Raw genomic sequence first — 16400 nt, 5'->3', positions numbered from 1 at the left:
AAATTAAAAAAAATTTTTTAATTAAAAAAATATATGAGAAAGTCTGCAGGAAGCTCCAGATCCATGGTTCTGGCGTGAGAGTAGATGGTTGTTCGTTCCTTTATGCCTCCTCGGGGCCTTAGGAAGCCTCCCTCTGCCTGGCGCTGTGCGCTCAAGTCCCCGCCAATGAGATCGGGGCGAAAGTGTCTTTACTCCTTGGAGCAGGTGAAGAAGGCTTCACGGAGGGGAAGGTGCTAGAAACAGCTTTCTGGGTTAAGGAGTTTGCCAGGCAGACCTGGAGAGGAGGAAACACCAGGCAGAGCAAATAGGCTGCAGCAGTAGTTCCAGTGAGAGAATCGGGCTTTGCGCCAAGGCAATGCCAGCCAGAGACACTGAATCTCCATCCTAGTCACCTGTGTGGTTCCCTAGGGTCAGAAATGGGAGGCTCTCAAATAAAGAGTTGCCACATCTCGGGCTGTGACCCCAAATGTCACCATTTGGGTCAATAACATCAGGTTGACGTTCGATTTGGGGGATAAACTAGGTGGCCAAGCTGCGACCCCCGACCAAGCAGGGCTCTGGGGACGAGTGGTCCTGGAGGCCCCACGGTGAGCTCCAGACGCGCCCTCAGGCTGCTCTAACGCCTGTCCCGGCGTCCGCCTGTCCCCAGGCTGCGATCGAGGCCGCCTGGGGCCACCCAGCAACCTGAGCTTCGGAGGCCAGGGACACGGGGGGCGACGTATGCTGAGAGGGAGGAGGAATGGACCAGGATTAAAGGCCGCTCCCCGGGTTGCCAGGAGGCGGCCAGGAGGGCGGCGAGGTGGCCACAGTGCTGGGAAGGTCTTCCCCGGCCTCCGGGGCGCATTCCGGCGGGCCCGGCTGAGCGCGGTCTGCGCTGTGGCCGCGACGGATTAGGTCTGATCCGATTAGAGCCTGGGCCGTCGGCTTCGCCCCTCGCCTGGCGCTGCCAGCGCCCGCCCGGCCCTCGTGGGGACCCGGAGGTCTCCCCGAGACCCTTTCCCGCCTGGAACACGCGGTTGGCGCAGAAAACCGAGAGGCTCCCTGCGCCGCGGGTTCGGCCCTCTGCCGCGGCGCGGGCTCGGGCTTCCGCCCCCTGCGGCCCTCCGGAGCCCCGCCCAAGTCTGCGGGAGTCTGGGCCCCCGCCTCCGTGCGCGCTGCGCGGCGGGTGGGTTCCTCGCGGGTGGGGGTCCCGTGCCAGCTCTCCCCGGAGAGGCGGGGCCGCGACCCCGCCCCGCAGGCCGCCCCCCGTGCACCTGTCGGCTGACGCCGCGCGCGGCGCTGTGCGCCTCGCCGCCTCGCCGCCTCGCCACTCCGCGTCCGTTTGTCTCGGCGTCCCGAGCCGGGGGTCTGTCCGTCCCTCCCGCAGGCGGACTGAGCAGGGCCGGCGTCAGAGCTACGTGCGGCGGGGCGGGAGCGGCGGGCGGGGCGGGGGCGGCGCCGAGCTCGGCAGCCGCGGCGCGGGAGGCTGGGAGGCGCGGCGCGCGGGGACGGCGGCGGCGGCATGCGGCTCCTCGCGCTGCCCACCGGGGGCTGAGACGGCCGCAGCACGGGCGGGAAGCGCGGCGGCCGGCGAGCCGAGGGCGCAGCGAGCCGGGCACACCGTGGACGGCGGTCGGGGCGCCGCGCCATGGGCCGAGCTGGGGGCGGGGGCCCGGGCCGGGGGCCGCCGCCGCTGCTGCTGCTTCTGGGGGCCACGCTGGTTCTTGTCGCCGGGGCCGCGCCGGGTAGGTACCGACTGCCCCCGGGACCCCCGCGGCCCTCGCCCCTCCACCCTGAGCCGAGGTCCCGCTGGCTTCGGGTGCAGGCGGTGCCCCGAGCTGGAGGCAAGGGGGCGGGGCAGCGCCTCGCCCGCAGCCCGAGCGGGGGAAGGGGTGCGCGGAGAGGCGGGGGCCTTAGGGGAGCCGCACGGTGGGGGGCGGCCCGGGCCGCTGTGTGCTGACCGAGGCGCTGGCGGGGGGGAGGGGCGCGCGGGCCTGACGGGGAGACTTGGGCGCGGGACTTGGAGGTGACAGGGGGCAGGAGGCTGCGAGTTCCGGGCGGGGCCTGGGGTGGGGCGGGGCCCTAAGGGTGCGAGTTCGGGGCGGGGCCTCGCGGTGCCGTGTGGCCGCGAGGGTGAGACCGACTCTGCGGCGCGGGGCCTCCCGGCTAGACCGCGGGTCCTGTAGGGGGCGGGGCCTCACGCGCGAGGGGTGTGGCCTGAGCGGGGAGACGGGGGCGGGGCGAACCCGGCTTGGGGCGGAGCTTAACAGTGGGCGTGGCCTCAGGAAAGGTGGCGGGAGGCCGCACCTGACGCCCGGCGCCCGTCCCCCTGGCCCGCAGCGCGTGAGGCGGGCAGCGCCGTCGAGGCGGACGAGAGCCTGAGCATCGCCGCCTCGTGGGAGCCGCGTGCCAACCGCACGCGCGAGAAGGCCGGCCCCACAGCCGGGGAGGAGGAGACGTCGTGGACCGCGCCCGCCGGCCCGCGGACGGTGCTGGGCCCCAGGGCCGGGCCGGAGGACGCGCTGGAGGCGTCGGCAGCCGTGACGGGCGCCGCCTGGCTGGAGGCCGACAGCCCGGGCCCCGGCGGAGTGACTGCAGAGGCGGGCAGCGGGGACGCGCAGGCCCTGGCGGCCACGCTCGCGGCTCCTGACGAGGCCCCGGGGTCGTCGCTGAGGCCCCCCGTCACCCCTGAGGCGGCAGAGGCCAGCGGACCGCCCTCCCCCACCGCCGACCCCGAGCCGAGCCCGGGCCCCGCGCTGCCCAAGGAGAGCCCCGTGCAGGTCTGGCTCAACCTGGGGGGCAGCACGCCCGACCCTCATGGGCCGGAGCCCACGTACCCCTTCCAGGGCACCCTGGAGCTGCAGCCGGCGTCGGACATCATGGACATCGACTACTTCGAAGGACTGGACGGCGAGGGCCGCGGCGCCGAGCTGGGCAGCTTCCCGGAGTCGCCGGGAGCGGCGGAGCAGCGCCCGGACAACGGCGGCGAGACCCCTTCCTGGAGCCTGCTGGACCTGTACGACGACTTCACGCCCTTCGACGAGTCTGACTTCTACCCCACCACGTCCTTCTACGACGACCTGGAGGAGGAGGAGGGGGAGGAGGGCGGCGAGGACGCGGCGCTAGGGGGCGCCCTGGAGAGCGACCTCCCGGCGCCCACCGCAAGGCCCGGCCTGGGCCCCGGGGGCCGGCCCACCAGCTGGTGGCACGCTGTGCCCCCGCAGCACACTCTGGGGGTGGCCCCGGGCGGCAGCATCGCCCTCAGGCCCCGCCCGGGGGAGCCGGGCGAGAACGGCACCGCGTGCCGCAGCGGGTTTGTGCGGCACAACAGCTCCTGCCGCTCCGTGTGCGACCTCTTCCCGAGCTACTGTCACAACGGCGGCCAGTGCTACCTGGTGGAGAACATGGGGGCCTTCTGCAGGTAAGGGCGCGGCGAGTGGGTGCGCGGGAGCTCGCAGGAGAGCTCCCCACGGGGGGCGGGGGGGTTTGGGGCCGGCTCAACAGGGGGCGCTGTGTGACACGCACAGCCTCCAGGAGCTTGTGTCTTCCTAGGTGTCCCCTCCCCCAATGCCTGTGACCTCGTTCACTAGGAGAGGGTCCTCAGAAAAAATAAGATTGTGCATTTCCTCTAAGTGTCGTGTTTGTTACTTCAGCCACTAAACGATAAAGGCGGAATGGGGGGCCCTTTTGCTGGCTTGAGGGATTTTTTTGTTGTTGTTGGGGAATTCTGTCTACATTGGCAAAGAGAGGAGGCCCATAAACCTACCCTGGATGAAAGATCGCTGCTGAGCACTCCCCCTGAGCCACGTGTGTGGCAGGAGGAGGGCTTGTTTCCCTGCAGGGTAGGGATGTCAGGTCAGATCTACTCATGGGGAGCAGACCTAGACAGAGGGCAGCCCCCCAAATAGGTCAGGTCAAGCAGAGAGTCTTACCAGGTGGAGCAGAGGTGGTGGGGTTTCTTAACTTTGGGTAGTGGCTTCTCCCCTTCCACTTTGATTTTGGCCTTCTTGGAACACTCAGTCCAGAATGTTTTAAGGACACAGAGAATCCAGTGTCCCTAAGGACATTGTCTGTACTACTGTCCCGTGCTCATCAGTAATTACTCGTACACCTACCCTCCCAGTGAGGTGGGTAACCTGCTGGACAACCCACCGGCTTATTCTGGATGAATCACAAGTCGGGGCTGGTGTGGGTGCTTTGCTCGTCTTTGCTCTTTCCAGGCCCTGGAAGTGGAGTAGAACCTCAGATTCCTCTGCGACTTGTTTCTCTTGGTCCGAGGAGGAGCGTTTTTGTAACCTGGATGTCTTTTTTAAGTGTCATTCCCAATGTTTCTTTTTCTTGGTCTTTTTGGAGGTGTGTGAAGAATTAGAACCCTGTAGGTCTTGCTGTTACGAAAGAATAACGTAGAAAGCATGAATCTTGTGCTTTGGCGTTAAAACTTGACTTCCACTTCCTTCCTACGCAGTTGTTGCCTATAAATGATCGTGACTTGGGGCCACTCATACAGGATGTATCCGCACAGTTCTGACTGGAGTTATCCAACCATTGCCAAAAGGAGTTAACTGTGATAAAAAAAATAACGGGGAGAAGACCTTGCAGTTGGTTAAGGGCTGCCAGAAATGTGGGGAAAGCCTGTGATTTTGCTCTGGGGCCCGGACAGCAATGCTCAGCAGTTGAGTATCGACCTAGAATCCAGGAGATGGAGGTTTGATTTGGTGTCAGGGCACATGCCCGGTTTGCGGGCTCGATCCCCAGCAGGGGGCGTGTGGGAGGCAGCCAATCAATGACTCTCATTGATGTTTCTCTCTCTCCCTCTCCCTTCCTCTCTCTGAAATCAATTAAGATATATATATATATATATATATATATATATATATATATATATATATATACTTAAACTTTATCAGGGAGAATATAGTGATGAATTTAGCCTGGGAGATATGGCTCTCTGTGCAAAATCATTATGTTATTATCTTTCATCCTATTGGAGGTCTGAGTTTTCACTTCAAAGTAAGCTCCCCATCAGAGTATAAAATTGGGAGCCCTTGTTACCTCTGGAGAGCTTGAAGAGTTCCCAGAACCTCCTGGAGCTCTCAGGATTCCCCAGTGGAAGGGTAAGCCTATCCTCTTCACTGAGCTGCATGGCTGTGTGGCCACGGATCCCCCGTGGGTCCTGCCTCAGCAGGGGCCCCAGTTCCCTTGCTCAGCTTCCGCCCAGAAATTCCTCCTTGGGCTGTGTACACCCGGGCTGGCTGTGGCTCGGAAACTGCTTTGCATTCCACTCACAGGAGACTGCTGAGCCTGTAGTTGCAGACTGCAGCGTGCCTTTGTCTCTGTCACCCTGACCCGCTGCAGAGGAACGATCAGAGCTGTGGCAGGACTTCTCTAGAACAGTGGGTTGGAGTGATCTACTTTCCCCACCATCGTACAGAGAGCCTCCCATGACTGCAGAGGGTCAGTGGGGAAAGAAGGGGTCTCCCGTTAGCCATGTCTCCCCTCCCTGTTCTGGATGTGGAGTAGCCAGGTCTCCTTTTTCTTGTCTGTCATTCACCCTAAGGTTCATGTCCTCCCTCCTTTGCCTGCCTCTGTATCCTTCCACATCTTTCCTCTTTGAAGCAGCCTGGTTCCCATGGAAACAGCAATGTCATTGGAAGAGTTGGAGCCTGGGAATGTCCCCAAGGGCAAGAGAAAGTCACTCAACAAAAGGACTAAAACCCACCCAGAGGCTTGATTCTCACTATGGCTTCATGACAGTTCTCATGGTGATAGGATGGGAAGCTTTAGGGGCAGAACCTTGGGGGCTGCAGAGGTAGAAGACTATACATTCATCTTTGTGCTTGTCAGTGTCTGGTGAGCCAGTGAACTAGATGGGGCTGCAAAACAACAGGATAGGTTCTCATGTGGAGGGCGGGTCTTACTACTTTGTAGCCGTAGCTCCTATCTGGCTTGTTTTTTTCATCTTCTTTCATCCAGAGCCCAGGCCTTGGGGGGGCCTTGAAGGGGGGGCTGAGAGAATCCTGTGATTGTCCTCATTGAGGCTGCGAGCAGGGTTCCTGTCCCTTCTTGGCCACTTCACAGTCATGCGAATGACTGGTTCACTCAGTTTCTCGGCGCCCTGGTTACCTTTATGTCATGGACCTCAGAGCTGCCTGGACCCGCTGCTGGGTGGTTATAAAGACGGGCCAAGAATATCAGCTATAGGGTCTTCTCAGAGTGGGGGCATCACAGCTCCTGAGATGGTCCTAGGAACAGGAATTGAAGTAAGTGCTGGGATCAGGGACCAGGCCCTCACTGTGACCAGGGCTGCCTGCCCACCGCCCTCGTCTCGCCCTGTTGCTACTGCAGGTGCAACACACAGGACTACATCTGGCACAAGGGGACGCGCTGCGAGTCCATCATCACCGACTTCCAGGTGATGTGCGTGGCCGTCGGCTCGGCCGCCCTTGTGCTGCTCCTGCTCTTCATGATGACCGTGTTCTTTGCCAAGAAGCTCTATCTGCTCAAGACGGAGAACACCAAGCTGCGCAGGACCCAGTGAGTCTGAGCCAACCAGCCCCACCCAACGCCACGGCCCTGTGGCTGCACCCCTCCACCCTACCCAGGATGTCCTCCCGAGGGTTTCTGGCCCCAGCTTTCCATCCCTAGTCGTGTTTTTCATACCAAAGATTCACCTGAGCATATCCATTCCTACAGAGAATGTGCTGGAATTGCGGCAAAGGCCAAGCCCGGGTGGCACACTGCAGCTGTCCAGCACCATTCCCCACCCCCACCCCGGATAGGGGGTACTTAAAGGAAAGGCATCCAGCGTAAGCAACCCCCAGCTCTGTGCTCAGTCCCCGCCCCCACCTGACTGCACTGCTGCATGAAATAGCTCCAGCTGCCTCCAATCTGAGTGCACCGCAGGGCGTGGCTTTTTGAAGCTCACCAACCCTGGATCCAGACAGAAGTGCCAAGAACTTCAGGAAATCCTCTTTACCTCCCCTAAGTAGAATTTGGGGAGCTGAGGGGTCTAGGCCTAACTTCCTCTACTGGGGATTTTAAGGGCCACTTGGGGATAGAGTCTCATTTCAGCTCTTAGCAGAGGGGAACCGCCGCGTGCGTTTGAAAATCAACATGCATTTACCTTCAAGTGCATGCCTTGGACACTCTTGTGTGACCTTGCAAACTGTGAGACAGTCACTCTTATCACTGAGCAAAGTAAAGAACCGTCAGAGGTGTCATGAGAGCCACAAAAAGAGGAGATTGGAGCTCAGCTTTCTTGGGGCCCAAGAGACAATTTGTGCAGAACTGTGCCCACCTCCCTTTCAACCTTTTGCCCCACTAATCCCCTCCCCTTGACCTGAGACTCCCTCCAGAGAATGTGACTGAAGGCCTTTCCCTGGGTCCTGGGAAAAGGGCAGAACGCCATCTGTTGCTCCTTTGCTGGGTAACCACGTGCAGTGTGTAGACTCCTGCAATCCTGCAGCCTTCCAGCTAACTGTCCTGGGGCTGCAGGGGCCTCTCCATTGTGCCTGTGCACTGAGGCGGGGCGTGTCTGTGCATGTGATCACAAGCCAGGACCCTGGGCTCCTCAGGCTCACACCAAAGGGGTGTGGGGAGCGGGAGGGACCACCTATCAGGACAGCTGCTGCTGAGGATGGGGGAGAGGAAGGAGCAGCTAACTGCCCTGGTTGTGGAGAAACAGGAACTGTGACCAGGGATGGAGCTTCGTTATAGGCCTTCCCCCTTTAGCTGGCTGTGTGTTTTGCACAGGGCATGGCTCCCGCACCCCTTCAGCTCAGATGCCGCCTCTCTGGTTCCCTCCGCATGCCTTCTTTCTTTCCAAGCCTGTCCGCTGCTCTGATTATGCTACACGTGCCCAGTGCACTGCAGATACTGCCGCAGTTTATTAATTCTAAGATACACAGGTGTGGTTTTTTTCACATATTAACATCTCTGAAATTGGATTGTGTCTTACAATTGCTGGCATCTTATAATCACGGTTGGCCAGATGGTAGTCATGATGTAGTTGTAATTGCCTGGCATACACAAACGTGGTCATAGCTGTTTGTAGTGTTGTCAGTTCTTTATCTAACATCTAAATGAGCTACTTCAAGTATGTAATAGAAACACTAGGAGATAAGAAAGCATGGGATCCTGGTTTAAGTGGTAGAAGTTTTTCCTTAGTGGTACCTCAAATATAGTGGCACATCTTATTATAGTCCACGACTTTTGATGAGGTATAGCGTTTGACCCATGAAGCTTTTGTTGGAGTTTGCCATGCTCATTTCACTTACATTTTCCCTTCTCTCTTCTGTCCCAACCAGCAAATTCCGGACCCCATCTGAACTCCACAACGACAACTTCTCCCTTTCCACCATTGCCGAGGGCTCTCACCCAAACGTAAGGAAACTTTGCGACACTCCCCGTACCTCCTCCCCCATGCCCGTGCCTTGGCTCACTATGATAATGTTATCCGCCAGGTAGCTCGTCTTCTGCGTCTCCCCCTGTGCATGCCGCATACCCTGCCTGTGCCTGTGGTCTGTTTCCGAGTGTGGAGCCGCCACTCAGAGCTCTGGGATCAGTTTAGGGCAGGCGGTTGGGGCGGGGGACGTGGGAAGGATCCCTGGATGGGGTATCACTTCCTTGACAAGCGGAGCTGTGGGTAGTGCAGAAGATCTTTTTCTACGATGACTCATGGTTGCAGCTTCATCTAGACTTTAGAAGTCTGATTTCAGTCTCCCCACTCTTTATATTAAGGAGAAAGGCTCTGCTTTGATTGCTGTGGAATTTCCTGGTGGTCATTGAAGCCAAGGGTGGCTGCTCTTTGGGATGGCTGGGGAAACAGTGTTGACACAGCTTGAAGACCCTACGCACTGGCAGACTTCAGTACACTTGTTAGGGCTGAGGGGAGCACAGAACACTGGTGAAGCCGTAAGACGGGTTAGTCCTGTTTTCAGGCGGTGGACTCATGAATACCAGTTGAAGCCCAATAAAAGGTCCTTGCAGACCCTTTTCTAAAGACCCTGACCTACGGTGTTGTCTGGACCAGACTGGCCAGTAAAACACTGGGTACTGTCAGTGACAGTTTCAGAAGGAAAACAGAGACCACCCAAACCCCAAATCACATCCAAACCCAGGAATTCTGCACGTGACACAGGCTCCATACCACAAGGAAAACGCGTCAGTACGTACACGAGGGAGCTAGACCAGGACTCTTCAGATGGAAACAATGGCGTGTAAGAGGAAAGTCTAAAGTTCTTTAAAATAATGGACCACAGAGTATCAGCGCCCACTGGGGCCTTCTCAGTTGAGGCCAGTGCTGCCCACGGGAACTTACTGGGAGGTGGAAACACGTTCTGGAAGCGCTTTGCACCGTCCACCACAGCAGCCACGAGGTAGCCGTGGCTGTGGAGCTCTCAGGATGGGGCTAGTGTCACCGTATTGGACGGCACAGATCTAGGCATTGTCTCCTTTCTATAGACGGGGAAAGGGTCACCCCAGACAGGGAAAGAGAGAGTAAATGAGACTTTGGTCACCAAACCCAGAAAAGAAAAGGCGTGGCCTGATGGAGGAAGAGCAAAGGGATTAATTTAAATAAGAAATGAAAGACGTTAATTTAGGATAATATTTAAAAGTTTTTGATATAAAGGGTAGAGAGGGAACAGATATTCTATTACTTGGTCTACACCAAGGTATGAGTAAGCTCAAGATGGACATAGTAACCAAGGAAACAGGATGTCCTATGACCTTTAAGATTGAAGCCACATTAATTAACCCACAACGATGTAGGCACCATGAGCCAGAACCTTGCTCATCTCAGTACACTCCATTCCTGCCTTACCCTGCCCCTTGCAGTAACACACATTCAGCTGTCACCTATGGGACGCTAGTGACCAATGGCCGACCTCAGGGTCTCAGTTCCACAGTCTGATCTGCCATCTGGTACATGTGGGGCGGCAGGTCTGACCTGGATGGTGGCTCCAGCGGTCAGGGTCTTCATTGTCCACAGAGTGCAAGGGCCCTTGGGAAAGATTCTGACTCATGCATTTCTGGAACCCCAGGTGCAGGCCCCTTTCCTCCTCACAGAGGGGAGGGAAGGAAGTAGCTCCTCTTGGAGGCCTCGGTTACATGAGCCAATATAGAGGTTTCCAGTTCTTCTTGGCTGACCCAGCTTTCTGGAAAGCAAGGCATTCGTCCATGAAAGCTGCCACTGACCTCGAGTTCAGAACATGGCAAGTGGGAAACAGAGTGGAGAAGGCGGTGGTCAGCCGTGGTGAACAGACGGTGCCTGAGCAGGGCCATGGGGTAGTCTGGGTGGCACTCGGGGCATCCCTCGGGGAAGTGACAGGATGAGGCTTTGGGATTCTGGCTGTTCTTGGGTCTTTAGGGTCGTTTCCACCTGGTATCCATCCCTCAGCTTATGCCCCAGGAGACATCCTGTCGTCTGGGCCAAAGCTCTGAGCTTGTGAGGGGAAGACTCTCCTGTCCAGCAGGGAGTGCCCTAGCAGGTTTTCTACCTCCATCTCTGATTCTCTCCACCTAGCCCAAAAAGTCAGACTTGGTCATGGTCAAGATGTGTAGGCATGGACAGTTGAGGTGGTTGATTGCTTACAGGTGAGCCAGCAGCAGGCTGAAGGGGGGGAAACCTCCAGGTGAGCGGGAGGCGAACCAAGGGGCACCCAGGTCAAGTCTACACTGAGTCTCTCCCCACCCCTCTCCCTCCACCCCCCAAATTTCCTTGTTGGTATTGGTGTCTCCTAAAAATTTGGAGAGTGCTATTCATCTTAATAGGGAGGTTATTTCTTTTACATAAGAAAGGTAGATTGAGTGGGTCATTTTCCTACCCAGGTTCAATAATCTACAGTCCAAGCTCTGAAAAGATTACAAACCAAGAAGAGCTGCCTCAGGTCTGTGGTGGGGGAAGGGTCAACTGCTGGTTTCTGTGTCAGTGGCACTTCCCTTCCCCCTGCTGCTGGCATCACCTGGTGCTGCTCCTGGCCTGGGCCCCCCTGGGCTGGTGTACGGCAGCCAGAGGCTGAATGTGTGTGGGAGTCCTTTGTGTAGCTGAGCAGCCAGCCTCGGAAGGATCCTCAGGAAGAAAGGGAACCACCTGCTGTGGAGGTTTGCGGTGTCCCAGGGGGCATGGCGAGTGTAGGAAGCTGGACACTGTCCAGGTGCACAGCATGAATGAAGTCACCTGAAATCCACGGGCAAACTGCCTGAGCCCTGCGAGCTGCCTGCTGGGTCTCCCAGCTGGGCTCTCTGCAGAACATCATGGATGTACCTTGGTCCTCCTGACTGGACAGCCCTTCTAGGATTTGCTCCCATTTAAATCTTTCTCACTTCCCAGATGGTTTTTCCCATGTCTTTGGTGAAGTGCTCACTGCTCGCCCCTCCTGATAGAGGTTTGTGTGTGGACAAGTAGGGGTCCGGGCTGTGCCCACACTGCCCCACAGCTGAAAGAAACCCATATGGCCGGGGGTGCCGGGAGTGTGGGGTGCACCATAGTGCCCAGGTGCCCAGGACTTACGCCAGACAGAGGTCCAGCTCCCTTGTGATGAGGGACTCCGCCACACCAAAGGCAGATGGGCCTTCTGCCGAGGGAGTGTATAATGTGGTAGGGAGAGGGGGGCACGCGGGGGGTGAGGTTATCTTAAAAATCAGGAAAGCGTGTTCCATCCTTGTAAGTGAGTATAGGCCATCCTATCATGTTCCAAGTTTTGCTGAGATCCAAAGTTCATTCTACCCAGGATCTTCAATAGTCTAACTCTCAAGCTCCCATGCACAGCGTCTCTCCCCAAACAATACAGAAGTACCCGAAAGAGGTGCAGCTCCCCCTCATCACACTTCCCTCTCCGTAAACCCTGCGTGTGTGCGTGATTGCATACTATGCTCAGTATATCATGGAGATCTTTCCTTCCCAGCACATAGAGATTTATGTCACTGAAAAGTTTCTCTGCACCCCTCTGGGTAGCGATGGCGAATGTGAGGCGCCCATGGGTGCCGGGCACAGCTGAAACCTGGCTCTGTCCTGTATGGAGACCATTTCCTCTTGTTCTTGTCTCATTGGAAATGGGGAACATGTGTCCCCCATTGTCTGTAAATCACTCCTGAGGCCTTTGAAGCAGTTAAATTGCTCTCTTCAAGCTGGTCTGGAAAGTGCTAGTGTGGCTGGGAGTGGGGGCCATGACCGTGGTTTCCATGTGCCCAGTACTTCTGAGCACCCGCAGCTACTGTTCAAGCCCAGAGCCTTTCCCCGCTTCCTTTCCAAGCACCCGGTGCCCCGACTTCATGCTGTTATGGGTCAGACTCAGTGGCAGGCAGAGTGGACAGGAGCTCAGCAGTTTTATGGAGAAAGCCCCGGTCCTTCAGCGTCATGATTGCCTTGAGTCTCAGAAGGGGGTTAAAGCAGGAAGGGTCTGAGCTAGCCGATGAGTTAGGGACATCCCCTGCCCTTCCTGCCACGCGTGACCTGCTGGGGTGGGTTACTCAACCTCTTTGATCAGCAGAATATTGAGCACTGACAATAATTGTTTGGGGCACCTGAGAAAGAATTGAGACCCAACAAGTATGAGGCACTGGGTGTGACCCCCTCAGGTGGTCTTGGAGGAAAAGAGTATCGGGAAGGCGGGAGTTCTCTGAATACCAGAGTGCGGGGTTGGACTGTCCTGGTGCCTGTTTCCTGCTAACCTTCAGCAGGCACGTTCAGCTCCCCCTCGGGAGCTTGTTGGAGGGCTGCAGGCAACGTGGGTACACGTCAGACATGGGGAGTGAGCCAGCAGCACGGGGGCATCTGATGCAAAGAAGGGCAGCCCATCAGGGCAGCGGGACTCATTGGGCTTGGACTGAGGAAACACCTTGTAAATTAGCGTCTTCTGGTAGATAAACTTCTGAGGGCAAGAAGCTCACACATCTCTGGACTCTAGATAGAGGACTTGTGTTTGCCGCGGGGAGGGGGGCCCTAGCTTTGTGAGGAGCAGCTCTGTGCCTGACCGTAGTCCTGTGTGCGCGCCACTGTCTACGCTGACAAGCCCCGTCCCTGACCAAGACCTCACTGTGAGAGCAGAAGGCAAGAGGGTGGCAGGGCCGGCAGGCCAAGCAGAGCTCACCCACAGGCCAGGTATTAAAAGTCATGATTCTTCCCATGGGCCTTGTCAAAGAGAAGACCCAGGACTGGCCTACATTATACATGTAAAGTTTTCATCTACCTCTGGCCAGTGTCTTTGAAGACGACTTTCCCAAAAAGTAGCTGCTAATGAGTCAGTTTGATACATTCAGGTCGCCGAGCTCTCTTCCTTTCCTCCAGGTAGACAAGCCCGCGCTGGTCACCTGGTCCCTCCCCCCCACCAGCTCCTTCCTGTCCCTCCCTCGCCTTTTCTCTTCCAGGATGATCCTAGCGCTCCCCACAAAATCCAGGAGGTTCTCAAGTCCTGCCTGAAAGAGGAGGAGTCATTTAACATCCAGAACTCCATGTCGCCCAAGCTGGAGGGTGGCAGAGGCGACCCAGCTGACTTGGAGGCCAACTGTCTTCAGAATAACTTGACCTAAAGCAAAGCAAGAAGAGAGGAGATGGGGGTGGGCGGGGGGAGAAATATCGCTCCTCATGCACAGAGTCTGTCGCTCGTAACCATTTGTTAAGCTCTTTTCTTTCTCTGGTCTCATGGCATGCTTCGGTGTATTTGTACAGGAGGGGAGAACACAAAATAAGCAAAGAACCGAACAGTCGGGTACATTGGATCGTCTGTCTGTGCCGTCTGTACATTGCTTCTGCCGCTGTGATTTCTAAACCTGTGCTGTCATTCAACTGACTTTTTTTTTGTACTTTGACCCACCTTTTTTTGAAATACCAGTAAGAAGACAAAAGTTCTTGAAATAAAACTTTTTAAAAAGCCATTTTCCTAATGTCGTTGTGTCCACTCCCTACGCACTCTTATAAGTGTGAGTGGAATTCTTGTCTTCAGCGAAGGCGTATATTTAGATGTGTGTGAAATCCCAGAAATACTCTATGTATTAGTCTGCTCAGCTGCCATAACAAACCACCACAGGCTGGGTGCCTTAAACAATAGAAAGCTTTGTGTGGCCCGTGTGGCTCAGCAGTTGAGCATCGACCTAGGATCCAGGAGATCTTGGTTTGATTCCCGGTCAGGGCACATGCCCGGGTTGCAGGCTGGATCCCCAGCTGGGGGCGTGCAGGAGGCAGCCGATCAGTGACTCTCATCATTGATGTCTCTCTCTCCCTCTCCCTTCCTCTCTCTGAAATCAATAAAAATATACTTTAAAAAAATTTTTTTTAAGTTTTTTTTTTTTAAAAAAAAAAACAATAGAAAGTTTTCTCTGACAGTTCTGAAGGCTGAAAGTCCAAGGTCAAGGTGCCAGCAGAGTTGGTTTCTGGCAAGGCCTCTTTCTTGCTTACAAATAGTAATTTTCTCACTGTGTCTTCATGTGACATTTTCTCTGTGCTCGTGAGAGAAAGAGAGAAAGGGAGAGATCTGTATTTCTTTCTCTTCTGATAAGGACACCAGTCCTATTTGATTAGGGCCCCACCCTGATGACCTCATTTAACCTCATAGGCCCTATCTACAATATAGTCACATTGGGGTTAGGGCTTCAACATATGACTTTTGGGAGCACACAATTCAGTTCATTCAGTCTGTACTCGAACCCACACCCAGCCCTACAAGACTTTAGAAACACAACTCATCCTTTTAGTCACCTTTTCCAAGTGGGCAAGTGCCTCCAGGGAGGAAGTGGCCGGATTGCCTCAAACAGGCTCAGCTCCTGATCCCTGTCCTCGCTGGGATGTCAGCCTAGTAAGTCTTCAGTATCTTGTGAGCTCTCTGATGCTTTTCAGATGTTTATACAGCTTTGTGGCTGTCTTTAGTGGAAGGGCTGGTCCAATTCACCTAGTCTCCCATTTACCGACAACAGAAGTCCTCTGTGTTCATCTTGGGACTCTAGCCCAGGTGGCATTCAGCTGGTGTCACGAGCTCAGTCTGCTCTTTGCTGTTGGATACAGGGCTGCATGTTGGGATGTTGGGTTACGTGTGGCCTGTGTGCATGATGGTTTCCCAACCTGACTCTTATCCTTTTGGGGGAGGTTGGCATGGTTCTGCTTAGGACTCCCTGTCCCCTCTGGATCAGGGGACAGACCTGGCTTTCAGGGACAGGCACCTCTGGCTCCTTTCACAAGGAGGCCCAGTCAAGAGGGATTGCATGTGAAAGCACTTTGTGAGTTCTAAATCCCATCCACACGCAAGGGTTTGTTAGTATTGTGTTTTGTTTTGTTTTGTTTTGATTTTCCCACAAGAGTATTAAGAAATTCAGATCAAAGCCCTTGGCTCTGTTCCTCACAGCACATGCAGGAGGGATAGGAAAACCCAGATCGGAAGGGGAACAGGAGACGGTGCCGGCCTAATGAATAGAGTTAGCAGATGTTGCCAAGAGTCTCTGACCCAAAGAAGGAGCTGACGTGTTGGAATAGGATATATTGATGTCTATCTGTGCCAGCCTGTTTCCTGCCAGAGGGCTGGTGCTCCTTGATGATTGTGCTTCGCGGGGCCAGCCAGACTCCTCTCTGGGGACCTCCAGCTCCACCGTGAGCTCCCTCCCCCTTTCCTTCCCCCACAGTGACTGACTAGTGCTTGGGACATCCCCCTTTAGCACCTGGTGCTTTCAGGTGATGGTCCCCAGACCCCTTCTGTCTGGGTTTCCCACCCCCCTCCATAGCCTGCTCCGTGTTCCTTTCTCTAAGGAAAAGACAAACTGAAAATATGGGAAAACTTGGCCTCGTGGAAGAAAAATCCATTGTCTGGGGGCCTTTCAGCACTGACGGGTCCTTTCACTTAGGAGAAGGGTACGTGCAATGTCGAACTGTCTATCTATACCAGGCATATTCTTGCCCCAGCCTGTGTGGCTCGGTTGGAGCTTCGTCCCATACACCGAAAGGTTGCAGGTTCAATTCCCGGTCAGGGCATAAACCTAGGTTGCCGGTACTTCTCTCTCTCTCTTTCCCTTCCCCTCTCTCTAAAATCAGTTTAAAAAACAAACTTGTCTACAGGTGAGCATACAAAGAAGAAAGAATTTTTTTTTTAATATATCTTTATTGATTTCAGAGAGGAAGGGAGAGGGGGAGAGAGAGAGATCGAAACATCAATGATGAGAGAGTCATTGATCGGCTGCCTCCTGCATGCCCCCCACTGGGGATCAAGCCCGCAACCCGGGCATGTGCCCTGACCAGGAATCTAACTGTGATCTCCTGGATCCTAGGTTGATGCTCAACTGCTGAGCCACGCCCAGCAGGCAAGAAAGAAATTCTTTACACAAAGGCCACATCTGTATTACTTTCCTGGGGCTACCAAAACAAATTACCACAAACTGAATGGCTCAAAGCAACAGAAACTTATTCTTTCACAGTTCTGGAGGCTGGAAGTCTGGAGTCA

At 55.8% G+C, this 16400-nt stretch overlaps 1 protein-coding gene across 1 annotated transcript; it reads left to right on the top strand.

The window, feature by feature from the left end:
- The first annotated feature begins 1467 nt into the window (after positions 1 to 1467).
- Positions 1468 to 14238, top strand: CSPG5 (chondroitin sulfate proteoglycan 5). The gene is made up of 5 exons (XM_081159482.1): positions 1468 to 1724; positions 2320 to 3400; positions 6325 to 6513; positions 8286 to 8361; positions 13348 to 14238. The coding sequence occupies exons 1-5, from the start codon at positions 1628 to 1630 to the stop codon at positions 13507 to 13509; spliced, it is 1605 nt and encodes a 534-aa protein (XP_081015608.1). The 5' UTR covers positions 1468 to 1627; the 3' UTR covers positions 13510 to 14238.
- Positions 14239 to 16400: the final 2162 nt, after the last annotated feature.

Source organism: Miniopterus schreibersii (assembly GCF_964146895.1).
Source record: "Miniopterus schreibersii genome assembly, chromosome: 15".
Taxonomy (NCBI): domain Eukaryota; kingdom Metazoa; phylum Chordata; class Mammalia; order Chiroptera; family Miniopteridae; genus Miniopterus; species Miniopterus schreibersii.
The sequence above is the reverse complement of the archived record's forward strand: the minus strand, read 5'-3'. Positions and strand labels throughout refer to the sequence as shown.